Source organism: Bos taurus, chromosome 10 (genome assembly GCF_002263795.3).
Source record: "Bos taurus isolate L1 Dominette 01449 registration number 42190680 breed Hereford chromosome 10, ARS-UCD2.0, whole genome shotgun sequence".
NCBI classification, from domain to species: Eukaryota; Metazoa; Chordata; class Mammalia; order Artiodactyla; family Bovidae; genus Bos; species Bos taurus.
The window spans coordinates 76,282,937-76,299,443 of NC_037337.1; the positions used below are offsets into that span (position 1 = coordinate 76,282,937).

General features: G+C 39.6%; 1 protein-coding gene across 20 annotated transcripts in view; it reads left to right on the forward strand.

Annotated features, from left to right (window-relative positions):
- SYNE2 (spectrin repeat containing nuclear envelope protein 2) overlaps window positions 1-16,507 on the forward strand; it is a 323,751-nt gene that overhangs the window by 219,798 nt on the left and 87,446 nt on the right. For 17 of the 20 annotated variants that reach the window (XM_059890586.1, XM_024997770.2, XM_010809508.4 and 14 more), the window contains 11 exons: window positions 3,375-3,557; window positions 4,589-4,717; window positions 5,258-5,379; window positions 5,532-5,673; window positions 7,128-7,259; window positions 8,662-8,814; window positions 8,941-9,150; window positions 10,361-10,462; window positions 11,261-11,380; window positions 11,756-11,956; window positions 13,287-13,460. In XM_059890586.1, the coding sequence (XP_059746569.1) occupies window positions 3,375-3,557; window positions 4,589-4,717; window positions 5,258-5,379; window positions 5,532-5,673; window positions 7,128-7,259; window positions 8,662-8,814; window positions 8,941-9,150; window positions 10,361-10,462; window positions 11,261-11,380; window positions 11,756-11,956; window positions 13,287-13,460 (1,668 nt within the window). Of the gene's footprint in view, window positions 1-941; window positions 2,946-3,374; window positions 3,558-4,588; window positions 4,718-5,257; window positions 5,380-5,531; window positions 5,674-7,127; window positions 7,260-8,661; window positions 8,815-8,940; window positions 9,151-10,360; window positions 10,463-11,260; window positions 11,381-11,755; window positions 11,957-13,286; window positions 13,461-16,507 lie in introns of those variants that run through there. The other 3 variants (XM_010809510.4, XM_024997776.2, XM_059890591.1) reach the window with 2 other exon arrangements.

Sequence of the window (16,507 nt, forward strand, 5' to 3'; positions counted from 1 at the left end):
TTGGGGAGACAGTAGTGGAGAAGATCTCAGAATCTAGAGTTTAGATCTGGTCACATTAACTATGAACTGGAGGGAGTTACCTCTCACTTCATTTTCCTCAGATAGGTCAACTCCTAAGACTTTGTTAGGATTAAATGAGATAAAGTATCTAAATCAGTGTCTGGAGTATAAAGTATATATAAAGTGCTCAGCAGATACTAGTTTTATTCATAATATTCAGTTTTTAAAATTTTCATTCATCAGAAATGAAACTGAATATCCTGATTGGCAGGGTTACAGATACAGCAGAAAAGGGCTTTGCTGTCATTTTACTATGAATGCTCCTTCTCTTGCTGGCTTGGTGGCGCTAGCAGTGAAGAACCCACCTGCCATTGCAGGAGACGCGGGAGTCGTGGGTTTGATCCCTGGGTTGGGAGGATCCTCTGCAGGCGGAAATGGCAACCCACTCCAGTATTCTTGCCTGGAAAATTCCATGGACAGAGAAGCCTGGTTGGCTATAGGACACAGTGTCACAGAGAGTCAGACAGGACTGAACACACGCACCCTTGGCTAGGGAGGGGCAGGAATGTAAACTTCCTTGCCTGGAGTCATTTTGAGGAAGCTTTGCTGGCACAGCCCAAAGGTTGGGATCTCTGGATCCCTCCAGGGAGGGGCGAGACTGACATTGCTGGAGCAAAACTGAGTGTCCTCAAGAGCTCAGCCAAGACACCTCCCTCCAAGGCACTTACACCCACCTTGGCCTGACATCTCCACCTGATTGGCTCATTCGCAGTGGTGTCCAGGGACAAGGACTTCCTCTCAGAGTGCCTCAAACCACTGGCCTGTCCACAGGGAGCTCCACCCACTATGTGGGGCTGGGCATACGACCCACCTTGGCCCGAGGCCGGCGCTCCTCCCCTTTCCATTCAGACCCCCACTCTTACTACATCCGGAGTCTGCCTAGTAGGACCCAGCCAGGCAAGCTGACTTCCTTCCTCAGGCAACTCAGCACCTCTCACCCCAAAAGTCAGCTCCCGAGGGTTGGATTCATTCAGATACAGGCACTACCATGTGGCCTGACTGGTAAGACGTGCAGGAGGGTCTGGAGAAGACAGTGTAAGTGGCGCAGAGCAGTGTTCCTCTAACCTGAACCTTCGGTATTCCAGATGTTGAGACCCGGCCACTTAGGGCCTTTCAGGCGCCATCTGCCGACTGATGGTCCTGCTGACTGAGTAGACCCCACAGCCAAGTCCTTGATCATTACCGGAATCTGGTCCTTGGGCCTCTTGTGAATTTAAAAATGTGGGGGCTGCTCAAGGAAAAGACACGACCACAAGGTGGCAGTCGCGCGCAGTGAGCATTACTTGGGCAGCGTTTAGGTGGGGTCTGGAGGGACTGGGAAGTCTCATGCCAGATCTTCCAGAGGCTTTGGCAAGGAGTGGGGGTGGAGCCACCACCCAGAAGGGGAGGAGACAAGGGAACTCCTAGGGGTTAGAGAAACCAGAGGGGTGGTGTGTCAAGATGATGTCAGAGAATCTGAAGGAAGCAGAGGCTGGAGTCTTTAGAGCTCCAGAGTTTGTCTTAACCATGACTAGATGTGGGGGGTCCAGTTTTGAGTCTGGCACTGGTGAAATATGAACTAATATTTCTGCTGTGAAGAAATAAACAACATATAGATCCATATACACGGGCCAACTCTGGCTCATTTATATAACACCATGGCGTATAGACTTTAACACTGAAACATAAAAAGCTTTACAGTGCTCTGTAAAAACATTAAGTTCCCAGAGGGGAAATATGCAAGGACAGGAGCAAACAGATCAGTCAAGAAAAAATTGTATTCCGTAACTTAATATTGAGAAGAAATGTTCAGCCTTGATTATTAAAGATGCATGAGTCAAAACAGCTGTTTTGTTCCTACATTATCTTGACAAAAATTACATTTCCGGGAAAACTCTGGAGAAATAGATCCACTAATGTTTGCCTGATTGGTTCAGTATTTGTGGAAGTCAGCTGTTAGCAGATAAAATGTCTATCTTCTTTGACCTATTAATCCCATTACTTTAAATTTATCTTCTGAAAGTAACCCTAAAAGGAGAAGAATATTTATGGCTGCATTGATTATAAAAATGAAGCACCAGAAACAGTTTAAAGGCTTAACAATAAGGAGATGAAGAGAATCATAGAGTACTAATATGCAGCTATTAAAATAGATATCATGAAACATATATATGTAGACCCATGAAAATGTATACATAAAATAGCTAAGTGGACAAAAAGCACAAAATTATAGTACACTTTGTTTTCAGCCACTTTATAAGTACACGTTGTTTAAGCTTAAAAGAGTCTGTATTCAGAGGATATAAGTAGTTTACTTGGATGAGAAATTATAACTGTTATTGAAAATCTGTTTTAAGTTTTTAAGTTTCTCTCAAAGGATTGAACTTGTTCTTAGCACCCACGATTTTAGCGCAAGCAATCGCAGTGTTAGAATGTGTCTGACTCTACATTCTGCTGCTGCTACACTCGTGTGCCCAGCCAATTGGCATGACTTTTGCGGCTCCATAGCTCAAGGAGAGAGCAAACTTGATCTCTTGAGGAGGAAAACAATGATGATGACTTACTGGGAAACTTACTTCATCCTCCTGACTTATTTTTAGACATGGGTGTAAGTTGACCAGTGGTATCAATGACTAAGTGTTTTAGGTTCCAAGTTATGTCTTCCTGTAATCGTCTTCTGATATTTGGGGAGCTTATTTGGCTTTAGAAAGACAAGAAAAGAGCAAAGGAAAGAATTTCCCAAGGGTTCTGTGGAAGTATTTTTTTTAATTACTACTCAACACTTGGATTGCAACAGAAAAAGTTTAGGAATAAGGTGGGAAGTAATAATAGTAGGCACAGACTACATATCAAGCACTGGCCAAAGTATATGGATTTAACTCTAGCTTCTCAAAGTGACCCCGGAGGTAAGTTCTGTTATTATCCCCATTTTACAGATAACTAGAGGTACACCCATGCAACGTAAAGTGCCCAAATTTTCCCAGCTATGAAGTTCTAGTTCTAGTGTCTGTGGTCCTAACCACTGTGCTGTACTGGATGTGTTCAGCTCTGCGTTCTAAGGGGAATATAGCATCACTTGTTTTAGATTGTGATACAACCAATTTAGTTTATTTATTCACACCCAATTTGGAGTTGGTTTGGCTGAACCCCTACTGAAAAACATCAGAATTATGTGGAAGTTGTTTTTTTTCTCCCCCGACAAGGTCCCTATCAACCTGTGTTTCTGGAACTTCTTAAATACACTTAGGTGTAGAGACAGTGAATCTAACTTATTTTAGAGTGTAATGTGTGTTTGAGACCAAAACTGTGATTAATGAAATGATTTTACTTTCTAGGCTATGCTAACAGAGATTGAGCAGAAGGTGGCCTCTCTGTTAGAGAATTGCAAAGATCAGGGCCTGGGAGACAGTGGAGCCACTCAACAGGAGGCTGAAGCACTTTCCTTGAAACTGAAAACTGTGAAATGCAATTTGGAAAAAGTCCAAATGATGCTTCAGGAGAAATACAGTGAGGACCAGGTAAAATATGACTGTGTGTAGACATGTATGTAAATACAGGCATATGTATCAGGAAGGAGCTCTGGGTGCAGGTAAAGAAACAACTACAGAGGAATTACAGTAAGTGAAAAAGAATTGTGCCTCTTAAAGCTTTAAGGGGTGGGTACCCTGGCTTTTGTCATTGGTTTCATTTTGCTGTGTAGTTTGCTCATCTAGGTTGTTGTTAGTGATCGTGTTGCTTTGATTAGGTTTGGTTTGACTGGGTTGGTTGTTGTTCTTGCTGGTAATGAGATCTGTGCAACCTTTCATCATAAATTTTAAAGGAACTTCGTATTTGAAAGGAACTGTGTAATCATGGTTGACTAGAAAAATGAAGCCTTTATAGACATGCTTAAAATTTAACATCAGAAACACAAAAACCTGTTTCACAGGTACTTTTGTTTTCCATTTACAAATATTTATATATACTGATCCAAGTATCATATAGTTAAAGTATGCTTATGACTTTTAAAAGCATTCTGTGTATATAAGTGCAAATGTGCATCCTATGAGTAGAATCTTACTATGTAAAATTCACAGCCATTCTTAATGAGATGGTGGTTTCTACTTAAAGGACTTCTATTTACAGAAGTAAGATTGGCTGCAGATATACAGGCTGTATGGAACCCCTTTTATCCTAATATGTTCTCTCTCTTAAAAAATATACTTATGTTTTGGACATAGGGGAAATTTGAGTTCATAAGCTTAATACTATGTCTGTTTTTGATATTTATTTCACTTTGTTCTCAAGAAAAAAGGGCAATAGATTTTCTGGCTTTTAGTAATTCATTGGATGAATTAAATTGAGGAAATGATAAAATGACCACTTCATTAAATGTAGTGGTTTTTGAAGTAGTTATGAAATAAGTACATTAAATTGTAGTATGTAATCATTGTAATTAACAAAATACAGTCATTTACTTCATATATAACTTTTCCATTGTGTAGTTACATTATTAGAATTGAAATGGATCACCATTTTAAATAGTCTGCCATCATAAAATGTTTTGCAGCATTCTACCACACTAAAGAAATCTTCAGAGCATCAGAAAGTTCTCCAACCAGATAACCTTTCTGAATTTGAATCTGTTGTTACCGAAAGGCCACAATTCAGTAGACAAAAAGATTTCCAGCAGCAACAGGTATTTTCAGCCCCTAATAGTTATAAGGACAAGAATAAAGTTTTCTATATGGAATTTCCCACTAAGCTGTAATAAATACCCAAAGGCCACTGGAGTGCTTTCTTACATGACTGAATAGAAAGTGTGATGTGTAGGCGTTCCTGTGTGTACAGCAGTTTTGAGTTTTGAGCATTTGCTGCACTATCTACTTTGCTTTCATCTGCTACCACTGGGGATACTTGAACTTGGCTGCTTTGTTAACATGCATCTTAAACCAAGCAGGGATATACCTCTGCAACTGCAACACTTCTTTCCCTGTTTCAAAATGTGTTTGTATTTTTTTGGTGATTTTCCTTGTGTGTAGTATTATGTTAAAAAATGCTTGGTCATTGTCTAAATATTTTAAATAAGTTTTTGAAAAATAAATATTAACAAGAACAAGAGATAGTAAATAATGATTTAGGAAGTGGTTTCAAATCTGATGATCTCAACAGAAGAAATCCTTGTGTACTAAATGAAAACCTTGATTAATTGGACCATTTGAATCTTATTCAATTATAGGTTTTGGAGTTAAAACCAATGGAACAGAAAGATTTAATCAAATTCATAGAATTTAATGCTAACAAAACATGGCCCCAGTATTGCCAGCATGATAAAGATACAACTCAGACATCATCTGCAAGGTAAAATATTTTTAAAGAATTGGACATTCAGTAGTTTTGTAGTTGGGAGAATTAAGAGTGTTTCTTTTAATATCACTTATAAAACTCTGTCTGGATGTAACATAATTTTTGTACATTGATCATTCTTTTTACCTTTTGTTTTCCTTTAAAAGCAGTAAAACATCTAGCCCCCAAAATGATGCTCCAGACTTGATCTTGTCAACCCAGGGCCAAAGTGGAGATAAGTGGCAATATTTACACCATGAACTCTCATCAAAAATAAGGCTCCCTCTCTCTCAGCTTGTACAGCCCCAGGTCAGTGTATATGTACACGTAGTGTAAATAAACATGTTTACCTTTGAAAAGCCAATAAGCATTCATTAAACACACGTGTGTGTTCTGCATTATTTCCAGAAAGCGATTTATTTATTTTTAGAAAGCAAAAATGCCAGATAGATTTTCATACTTGGCTATCCTCTTTTCATCTTCCTGGAAATCTGCACTTCCCTTTTTGCTTCTGTAGCACCGTGGGCTTCCCCGCTCATAGCTGTTACTAAACTATACACCCGCTTATTTGTCTGTATTCCCCATTAGACAGCATGAGAAGAACGATTGTGTCTGCCTGGTTCACATTTGAGTACCTGGAGCAGAAACTAGAACATCATAACATCTTGGTTACTATATATTGAATGAATAATATATATTTTAAAGAAAACACTTTAAAATTATACAGTGCTATATGAGTGTCATTCATTCATAAAAAGATTACTTGAAATCTGCAGTGTGCTGGTCCCTATGCCAATGGTACCCGTCTATAGGTATTCTCACCAACACACCTTAGCATACCTGATCTTTGCCATTATGATCTTTGTCATACCGTGCCAGCTACTGATGCGTGTCTCTCTAAACAGAGCCCATGAGCAGAATAGCACCGTTGCTCCCAGCAGTCAAGCTTGTGCCTTCAGTTTTGCACTCAAACTACCCGGGCAGTGGTTACCAGTGGTTTCCCAATTCCCCAGTCTGGTGGGAACTTTTTCAGTTCTCTTCTATTCTGTGAAGAACCTTATTTGACCAATTAAAGTTGAATTGAATTCATTGGGAGGACTTTAGTCTTGGTTTCTCCTTGTCATACACGCTATAACATGTATGTTGTTCTTTTTCCAGAATAGAATAACCTCCCTCTTTCTCCACCCTCCCACCCCAGCAGAGTCCATCTACCACCCCATCCTGTTCCTTTATATGTTAGTTTTCCAATTTGGCAAAGAAATTAACTCTGAGTCATTCCCCCTTCTGAAGTCACAGCTCATTTTCAGTACTTATTTGGCTTTTCAATAACAAATCAAGATGCAGATCTGCCCCTGGAGGTTACTGTATACTATTTAAGAGTTGGCTGTGTGCCAGGAGTATGCCAGTAAACAGGGAAAGAAAGAGCTAACCGTGGAAGTCCAGTAGCATGGCCACAGATTGAAAAATGAGTGGTTTTACTCTATTTTTCAAATTATAGTTTCTTTTCCCTTGGTTTTTTTTTTTTTTTTTCCTTAATCTAAATGGACCCTCAAGTGTCTAAGTAAAGCCTGTCATGACTTTTCAAAGCTGTCCAAAATATTTAAATTTTAACTAGATCATTTTTTTTCTTTTAAATGACAAGATAGACAAAAATACTTACCAAGAAGATAAACTCAGAAGATAGCTTGTTAAAGCACTTTTGATGTTTTACATTAATAGGATCTCAAACTTTTCATAATAGTATTTCCTTTTTTCAAATGTAGGTTACCACAAATATGAGTATTCTACCCAGTGTGACTGTGTATAACTTTAGATACCCAACAACCGAAGAACTGAAAACTTACACCACCCAGCTTGAAGACCTGCGTCAAGAAGCAAATAATCTTCAGGCACAGGTAGCAGCTGCCTATTATGTATTTTCTTCATTGCAATAACAAAAAAAAGGGAAATGTGATACTGTAAAATACCATAATTTTCTTTGTGGATTCTTCAACTTACCCTCAGAGCCAGCATCCAAGGAGTGTGCCCAGTCACTAGGTTATGTCGAACTCTTTTGCAACCTCATGGACTGTAGCCCATCAGGCTCCTCTATTCATGGGCTTTCTCGGACAAGAATACTCTAGTGGGTTGCCATTTCCTCCTCCAGGGAATCTTTCCGACCTAGAGATCGAACCTGCATCTCCTGCATCTCCAGTGTTGGCGGGCAAATTCTTTACCACTGAGCCAGCTGGGAAGCCCATTATTTTCCTTACCGAACAAATAATAGGATGTACAATTGAAGGAGTCCTAGAATTGCAAATAGAATTTATCTCTGTTACTGACTCTGGTAAATTTGGTAGTGGCTACATAGAATACCACGTATACAGGCTTCGAAACCTGAGTCTAGGATTGGCAGAAACAAGGATCATGATCTATTAATACTGTCTGCAGTGGGGCACTGGGGTCGCAAGGCTGAGGAGAGGTGGAGGGAGGAAGTAGCAGCAGGGTTGCCAACCTTGAGTAGGCTTAACACTGAGATGGTGTGCTGGGTAGCTTAGGTATCCATCAAAGGAAACAGTAGGAAACAGCCCACATTGGGTGATTAATAGGTTTGGCAGGCTCCTAATTTACTTATAGTCACTATACTGTACCATCCCTGTCTTTAAGATGCTGTTCCTCTTTCTAATGAATCCCTTCAAGTTTCTTGACTTCTTTCTTCAGGCCATCCTTGGTGTCATTAACCCACTTTCTCCTTACATTAAAATATGGGGGACAGAGAACAGTGGGAAGAAGGGCAGTACGGTTTATCTGGAACCACACTTCCCTGGTGGCTCTGACAGTAAAGAATCTGCCTGCAATGCAGGAGACCCGGGTTCGATCCCTGGGTCAGGAAGATCCCCTGGAAAAGGAAATGGCAGCCCGCTCCAGTGTTCTTGCCTGGAGAATTCCATGAACAGAGGAGCCTGGTGGGCTACAGTCCACGGGTCATAAAGAGCTGGACACGACTGAGTGACTAACACTTTCACTTTCACACTTCCAGCTGGACAGCCCCACTAAAGAAGTCCATCTTTCGATTTACCTTTTAATTCTATTCAGTAGTCAACTCAATACCTAACACTGAGTTTCTTAAACTTGTTTCTCTCAGAATTAACATCTTAATTTTATTTATTTATTCTGCTACCTAGTTCACAAAGTATTTGAAATGACTAATAAACATAACATGAATGGTAAACTATAATGGAAACCAGGGAAAATATAGGCTTAGGAAGGCAAGGAATCTTAGTGATTTCTGTTTTTCCTTTTCTTCTCTTGATTCAGGAAAACACGTCAGAAGAAACGTACACGAATCTGGATAAGAAATTATTTGAACTGTTTCAGACCCTCCTTCAGTGCCTGGGCAGTGTGGAGGACATGCTGCAGACACCTGGGCTCTTCAGAGGGGATGTGGGTACCCAGCAGGTGCACTACGAGGTAGGGAGCACCCATCAAGCACGTGTGTTGGCTGTTACCGCAGGCAGCCCACCGGTTAGCCAGAACTGAAACCTCTCTTAAGGTCAGAACTTGTTCACGGTGTCTTTCTTCTTCTCCACTTTGCAGACATTGGCTCTTGAGTTGAAAAAACTTTACTTAGCTATGAGTGACAAGAAGAATGACCTTTCAAAAGCCATGACTTGGCCTGGCAAGAACGCCAGCCAGTTCCTTGACTGTTTTGATAACCTCCAAGTCTACCTGGAGCACACCCAGGCTACAGCTGCCTCTAGAAGCAAGGCTCTGAAAGCTGGCCTCGACTACACCCACAGTTATCAGGTACAAGTCTGGGCACTGGGCTGCTTTGGCATAGTGGTAGGTGACAGAACGGACCTCCAATCTTCATTCGCTCCTCTACCCAGAGGCATTCACGAATGGAAATTGCTAAGGAAAGCAGTCAGACTCTTTCTATGAAGGTCTTTAAGTTAGTTCAGCCGCTCATGGCTGGAGACCATTTGAAAGTGAGGTCCTTTCCAAAATCTCAGGTATGAATTTGTTAGGTCTCGCTAAAGTAATGCTTCTTTCCTGTATGACATTCAACCACTAGAAGTGTCACCTGGGAGGATTCCCAGGTAAGGAGGAGCTATTAAAGTTTTTGAACAAAGGTATTACAGTCTGTGTACGTTTCTGGTAGATCCAGCTGGCAATTGTCTAATGAGGATTGGGGCAGAGACTTGAGGCAGCCCTGGACTAGTTAGGAAGCTGTTAGAAATTGTCTAATGAAAAGGAAATGAAACACACCACCACTTAGGAAGGAGTCTTCCCTGTAAAATCAAACCTGAATCTGATCAAGTCTCTAGAATCCAAGTCCTATAGACACAAGGGAAGAAAATGGTAAGTGGTGCTAAGGGAGTGCAGTTAGCCATATACAGGCAGTGGCAAGTTGTACAGAATAGGTAGCCCATTTTTTTCCTACTACTGCCTCCCTCCCCGCCCCGCCCCCTACAAAAAAATCCCACAAACAAAAAAGAGAGATGGGCAGGGGGCCAGCAGATTATGAGGGATTTAAGATACATGAATCCACTCACCTATTGGACCCCATTTAGATCCCAATTCAAGCACACCAAAAGGAGAAAGTATAGGCGATTAGGGGAATGTGAACCTTGCCTGGGTAGTTAATAATGCTAAGGAATTATTATTGATTTGTGATATTTTTAAAGGGAGGAATCTTTGTCATTTAGAGATACATACTGAAATATATACTAATAAAATAATATGATATCTTGGACTTGCTTCAAAATAATCTGAGGGAAGGGAAGTCAGGTGTAGTCAAGAAAGCTCAGGGGAGGGGGCAGAAGAGTGACGACCAGCTACAAGTCATCAGTAATTGTTAAGGCTGATGGATGATGATAATGCAGGGGTTCCCCTATTTTGACATATGTTTGAAATTTCTGGTAGCTCAGAAATTAAAGGACAGCTAAATTTTTTAAAATGTTCCAAAGCTCTAAATGAGAGTCTCACTGTTTCCTACATTTCTCTTTTTATACAGAATGAAATAAAACGATTATATGATCAACTTGTTAAGAATAAGACATCTTTGCAACAATCTTTGAATGAAATTAGTGGCCAGACTATTGATGAACAGCTTCAGGTAATCAAGTGAAAATCGTTCAAACTGACTTAACCTTGAACCAGAGAGTCTCCTGCATAAAAGACTCCATAAGTCTCCTGTGCTTGTGAATCACTCCCTAAAACACAAGTCTGTGCAGTGTTGGGAAGGTTGTTGAGAAATGAGACCCTCATCCTCTTGGGAGGGGTGCTGACTACTCCTCCATCTAGAGGTCATTTGGCTACATATCAGAATTGTAAATCTAAATGCTCTTCATCCAGCAGCTCCATTCACTTATACAGCAAGTGTGAATTGACCTAATGTGTTCAGGCCATGGTTCTACATTCTGGGTTTGTACTTATCCTAAATAAATAAGACAAGTGCATAAAGATAAATATGTGTGTGAATATTCAAGGAGGGACCTGACAGAACTGCTTGAATTAAAAGACTCTAAATAGCCCAAAAGTCCATTTTGAACCAACCGTTACTAAAGCAGTGAGCAGCCTTACTGTGTCTGTTTAAAAGGCTCTAGATTAGTTTGTACTGCTATGACTAGATGCTGAGAAGCTGATAAGTAAAGCATGCAAACTGTAGAATCCAATGACATGTGCAAGCCAGTGCATTTCAGGATAGGAATGTATCCCTCTTCTCAGTACATGCTTTGAATACATTAGAAACAGACCGTCAACTGTGGATCTTTGGGGAGAACTGGAGAGGATGGAGGAAAAGTGGCACTTTCATTTTTCGTTCTTTTCTATATTGTTTAATTCTTTTTAAGTGACTATGTATACTCCTGACTTACTAAACAGTTTTATTTTTTTGTGTTGTCTCTCTCTTTAGAAAGTGGATGCATATACAGTGGAGCTGCAGAACTCTGAGAGCCGAGTGGCAAAACTAAGAGATGAAGGAGAGAGGCTTCATTTACCTTATGTTCTCCTCCAGGAGGTTTACAAATTAGAGGTACGTGTGAGCAGAACATATTCAATCCATAAATTACTATGATTATAAAAAGTTAGGCATTTTTCTTCTAGCAAGGAAATTTGTGCACTGTGTGCTCAGTCACTCAGTCTTGTCCAACTCTCTGTGACCCCATGGACTGTGGCCCCCCAGTCTCTTCTGTCCAAGGGGTTTCCCAGGCAAGAATATGAGTGGCTTGCCATTCTCTTCTCCAGGGGATCTTCCTGACCCAGGGCCCACATCTCCAGCATTGGCAGGTGGAATCTTTACCACTGAGCCACCTGGGAAGCTCTCCATGGAAATTTAGATATGCTCTTTATTTGGGTTATTTTCATGGTTGGGTGGAAATGTTTGTGCACACCTGTTCTTTCTTTTCAGGATGTCCTTGACAGTATGTGGGGACTCTTGAGAGCCAGGTACACAGAACTCAGCTGCCCTTTCATCACTGAGAGCCAGCAAGACGCTTTGTTGCAAGGCATGGTGGAACTGGTGAATATCGGGAAGGAAAAGCTTGCTCATGACCACTTACAGCAAACCAAAAGTAAAGTTGCCCTACAGGCTCAAATACAAAATCACAAGGTAAGACACACGGGTCAGATCACCTTTTCATAGACTGTTATTCTGAGTATGAACAGAGCATACATGTCCTTCCTGGTGAAATATACATCATTCCTTTATTCTTTAAACAAACATCTATTACACCATGTACCAGGAAGTCTGCTAAACTCTAAGAATATAATTGTGAATGAAAACAGACACAATTCTTAAGATTTATGGAGCTTTTAGTTGATTGAGAAGACATTTTTGTCAAGGAGCAATTCAAACAAATTTAAAATTGAAATTGGGATACATACTTTAAGAGCATTTAATAGAGGGAGTTGAATTCAGGAGGTTAGGAAGGGCCTTACTGAGAACTAAAATCAAAATAAATAAAGAAATAAATTACAAATGTATATGTAGTATAATGCTACAGTAAACCCTTTTGCTTTCCATTAATTTCATTAAATAACACCTCATGATAACCAACAAGAGATATGTAGTAATTTAAATGCTGATAATAAATGTGTAAGATATAGTCCCTGCCTCCAACAAGCTGAAGTCCAGGTTTTTGATAAGTAGACGTTAAGAAAAATTCAAAGGTAAATATTGTATAAAGAATGGAGGGGAAGAGGAGAAAATATATTAACTGATATAAAAATGTCTCAAAGCTTATGGTAGATCCTTTTATGTATCCTTTTCAGGGAATAAGAAAAGAGATTCACCTAATAAGAGGCCCCTCAAAATAATTAAGGGGGCAGCTGACTATAAATGGTGAACCATGTGAAGGAAAGCCTTTCTCTTTAAAGGTCTTAAAGTGTTGTTGTAGGAGCTTTGACCAACCAGAATCCCAATAGACCCCCATCAAGAAATTTCCTTTATTTAACCATTGTATTGAGTAGACGTTAGAACCAAAGTTTAGAAACCCCTGGCAATTGAATATGTGATGTGAATTTTTGAGGCTCACACATCTATCTATCCAATTTATTGTCTTGAAACCAATCAGCCAAATCAGCATCTACATTTTGGTAAAAAATTTAAAAAAAATAAGGTTCTTAAAACCTGGAATTTCCGATATACTGGAAATTTTAATTGCCTAATTAATAATATTGGCCCTTTAATATTGATAGTTTTGAGAAAAATATTACCAGGGATAATTTTTCATTGTGATTTGTTAAAATTCCATTAGTATTTGATGACCATGGATACATAGGCAATATTTGGTTTGTTTTCTCATGAATTTGACTCTACATGGCTGTCCTGGGATTTCAGAGTAGAAAGTAAATATGACAGTATAACATGTTGAAAAAACTTGAATTTTAAGGCTTTTCACAGCATAAAAATAAATAAATGTCAATATCTCATTTCACAGCTTTTTTTCCAGAAGCTTGTTGCTGACATGCTCTTGATCCAAACATATTCCAATAAAATGCTTCCTTCTTTAATGCAAAAGAAAGAAACATTTGGGGCAGAACAAGTCAAAGAAGTTAAATTGCTAGAAGAAAAGTCACATCAATATGGAATAAAGCTACAGAGTTTACTGCAGGTATGTGGCTTTCATACATTTTGTACTTAAGCCAGGAATTCTGGATTTTCAACCACCACCTCTAGGTTTGAAAATAAGTATCTGGTTATTATTAAGCAGTAGTTATGTGAGAACCAGCAATGAGGAACGTGGATCCTGTTCCAGCTCCTACTGCTGCTCCCCCAGTGAAATATTAGCTGAAATTTCCTATACGTCAGTTAGGGATGACACAGCATCTTTCTGCCTTCAAGGGCTGTGTACAAATAAACAAAATGGGAAGCACTTTGAGGTCTTGAATGAGATCATTTCATGAAACATCAGGGGTTCTGAAACTGTGCATCCCAAAGAGGATAAGCCCAGATGTTCTGTTGCTAAGTAGATTTATGCCAGTTCTGTCCTGATTCAAAGAAAAAAGGGAGGCGGTCCTAAGATGGAGGAGGAATAGGACAGGGAGACCACTTTCTCCCCCACAAATTCATCGAAAGAACATTTGAACACTGAGCAAATTCCACAAAACAACTTCTGAATGCTGGCAGAGGACATCAGGCACCGAGAAAGGCAGCCCATTGTCTTCAAAAGGAGTTGGAGAAGTCTTGAGGCTACTGTAAGAATATGACTGAAAACCAGAGGCAGGAGGCTTAAGTCCAAATCCTCAGAACACCAGAGAACTCCTGACTCCAGGGGACATTAATCGATAGGAGCTCATCAAATGCCTCCATACCTACACTGAAACCAATCACCACCCAAGGGCCAACAAGCTCCAGAGAAAGACATACCATGCAAATTCTCTAGCAACACAGGAACATAGCCCTGAGCTTCAATATACAAGGCTGGCCAAAGTCACACCAAACCCATTGACCTCTCAAAACTCATTATTGGACACTTCAGTGCCCTCCAGAGAGAAGAAACCCAGCTCAACCCACCAGAACACCAACACAAGGTCCCCTAACCAGGAAACCTTGACAAGCCACACGTCCAACCCCACCCACAGCAAGGAAACTCCACAATAAAGAGGAACCACAAACTGCCAGAATATGGAAAGGCCACCCCAAACACAGCAATATAAACAAGATGAAAAAGCAGAGAAATACCCAGCAGGTAAGGGAACAGGATAAATACCCACCAAACCAAACAAAAGAGGAAGAAATAGGGAATCTACCTGATAAAGAATTCCAAATAATGATAGTGAAAATGATCCAAAATCTTGAAAACAAAATGGAATCACAGATAAATAGCCTGGAGACAAAGATCAATAAGATGCAAGAAATGTTTAACAAGGACCTAGAAGAAATAAAAAAGAGTCAGTATATAATGAATAATGCAATAAATGAGATCAAAAACACTCTGCAGGGAACCAACAGTAGAATAACACAGGCAGAAGATAGGATTAGTGAGGTAGAAGATAGAATGGTAGAAATAAATGAAACAGAGAGGAAAAAAGAAAAAAGAATCAAAAGAAATGAGGACAACCTCAGAGACCTCTGGGACAGTGTTAAACGCCCCAACATTCAAAGCATAGGAGTCCCAGAAGAAGAAGACAAAAAGACCCTGAGAAAATACTTGAGGAGATAATAGTTGAAAACTTCCCTAAAATAGGGAAAGAAATAGTCACCCAAGTCCAAGAAACCCAGAGGGTCCCAAACAGAATATACCCAAGGTGAAACACCCCAAGACACATATTAATCAAATTAACAAAGAACAATTATTAAAAGCATCAAGGGGAAAACAACAAATAACACACAAAGGGATTCCTATAAGGATAACAGCTGATCTTTCAATAGAAACTCTTCAGGCCAGAAGGGAATGGGAAGACATACTTAAAGTGATGAAAGAAAATAACCTACAGCCCAGATTACTGTACCCAACAAGGATCTCATTCAAATAGGAGAAATCAAAAGCTTTACAGACAAGCAAAAGCTGAGAGAATTCAGCACCACAAAACCAGCTCTCCAACAAATGCTAAAGTATCTTCTCTAGACAAGAAACACAGAGAGGGTGTATAAACTCGAACCCAAAACAATAAAGGAAATGGCAACGGCATCATACTTATCAATAATTACCGTAAATGTAAATGGGTTGAATGCCCCAACCAAAAGACAAAGACTGGCTGAATGGATACAAAAACAAGACCCCTATATATGCTGTCTACAAGAGACCCACCTCAAAACAAGGGACACATACAGACTGAATGTGAAGGGCTGGAAAAAGATATTCCATGCAAATAGAGACCAAAAGAAAGCAGGAGTAGCAATACTCATATTAGATAAAGTAGACTTTAAAACAAAGGCTGTGAAAAGAGATAAGGACACTACATAATGATCAAAGGATCAATCCAAGAAGAAGATATAACAATTATAAATACATATGCACCCAACATAGGAGCACTGCAATATGTAAGACAAATGCTAACAAGCATGAAAGGAGAAATTAATAATAATACAATAATAGTGGGAGACTTTAATACCCCACTCACACCTATGGATAGATCAACTAAACAGAAAATTAACAAGGAAACACAAACTTTAAATGATACAATCGACCAGTTAGACCTAATTGATATCTGTAGGACATTTCACCCCAAAACAATGAATTTCACCTTTTTCTCAAGTGCTTATGGAACCTTCTCCAGGATAGATCACATCCTGGGCCATAAATCTAGCCTTGGTAAATTCAAAAAAATTGAAATCATTCCAAGCATCTTTTCTGACCACAATGCAGTAAGATTAGATCTCAATTACTGGAGAAAAACTATTAAAAATTCCAACATATGGAGGCTGAACAACATGCTGCTGAATAACCAACAAATCACAGAAGAAATTAAAAAAGAAATAAAAATATGCATAGAAACAAATGAAAATGAAAACACAACAACCCAAAACCTATGGGACACTGTAAAAGCAGTACTAAGGGGAAGGTTCATAGCAATACAGGCTTACCTCAAGAAACAAGAAAAAAGTCAAATAAATAACCTAACTCTACCTCTAAAGCAACTAGAAAAGGAAGAAATGAAGAACCCCAGGGTTAGTAGAAGGAAAGAAATCTTAAAAATTAGGGCAGAAATAAATGCA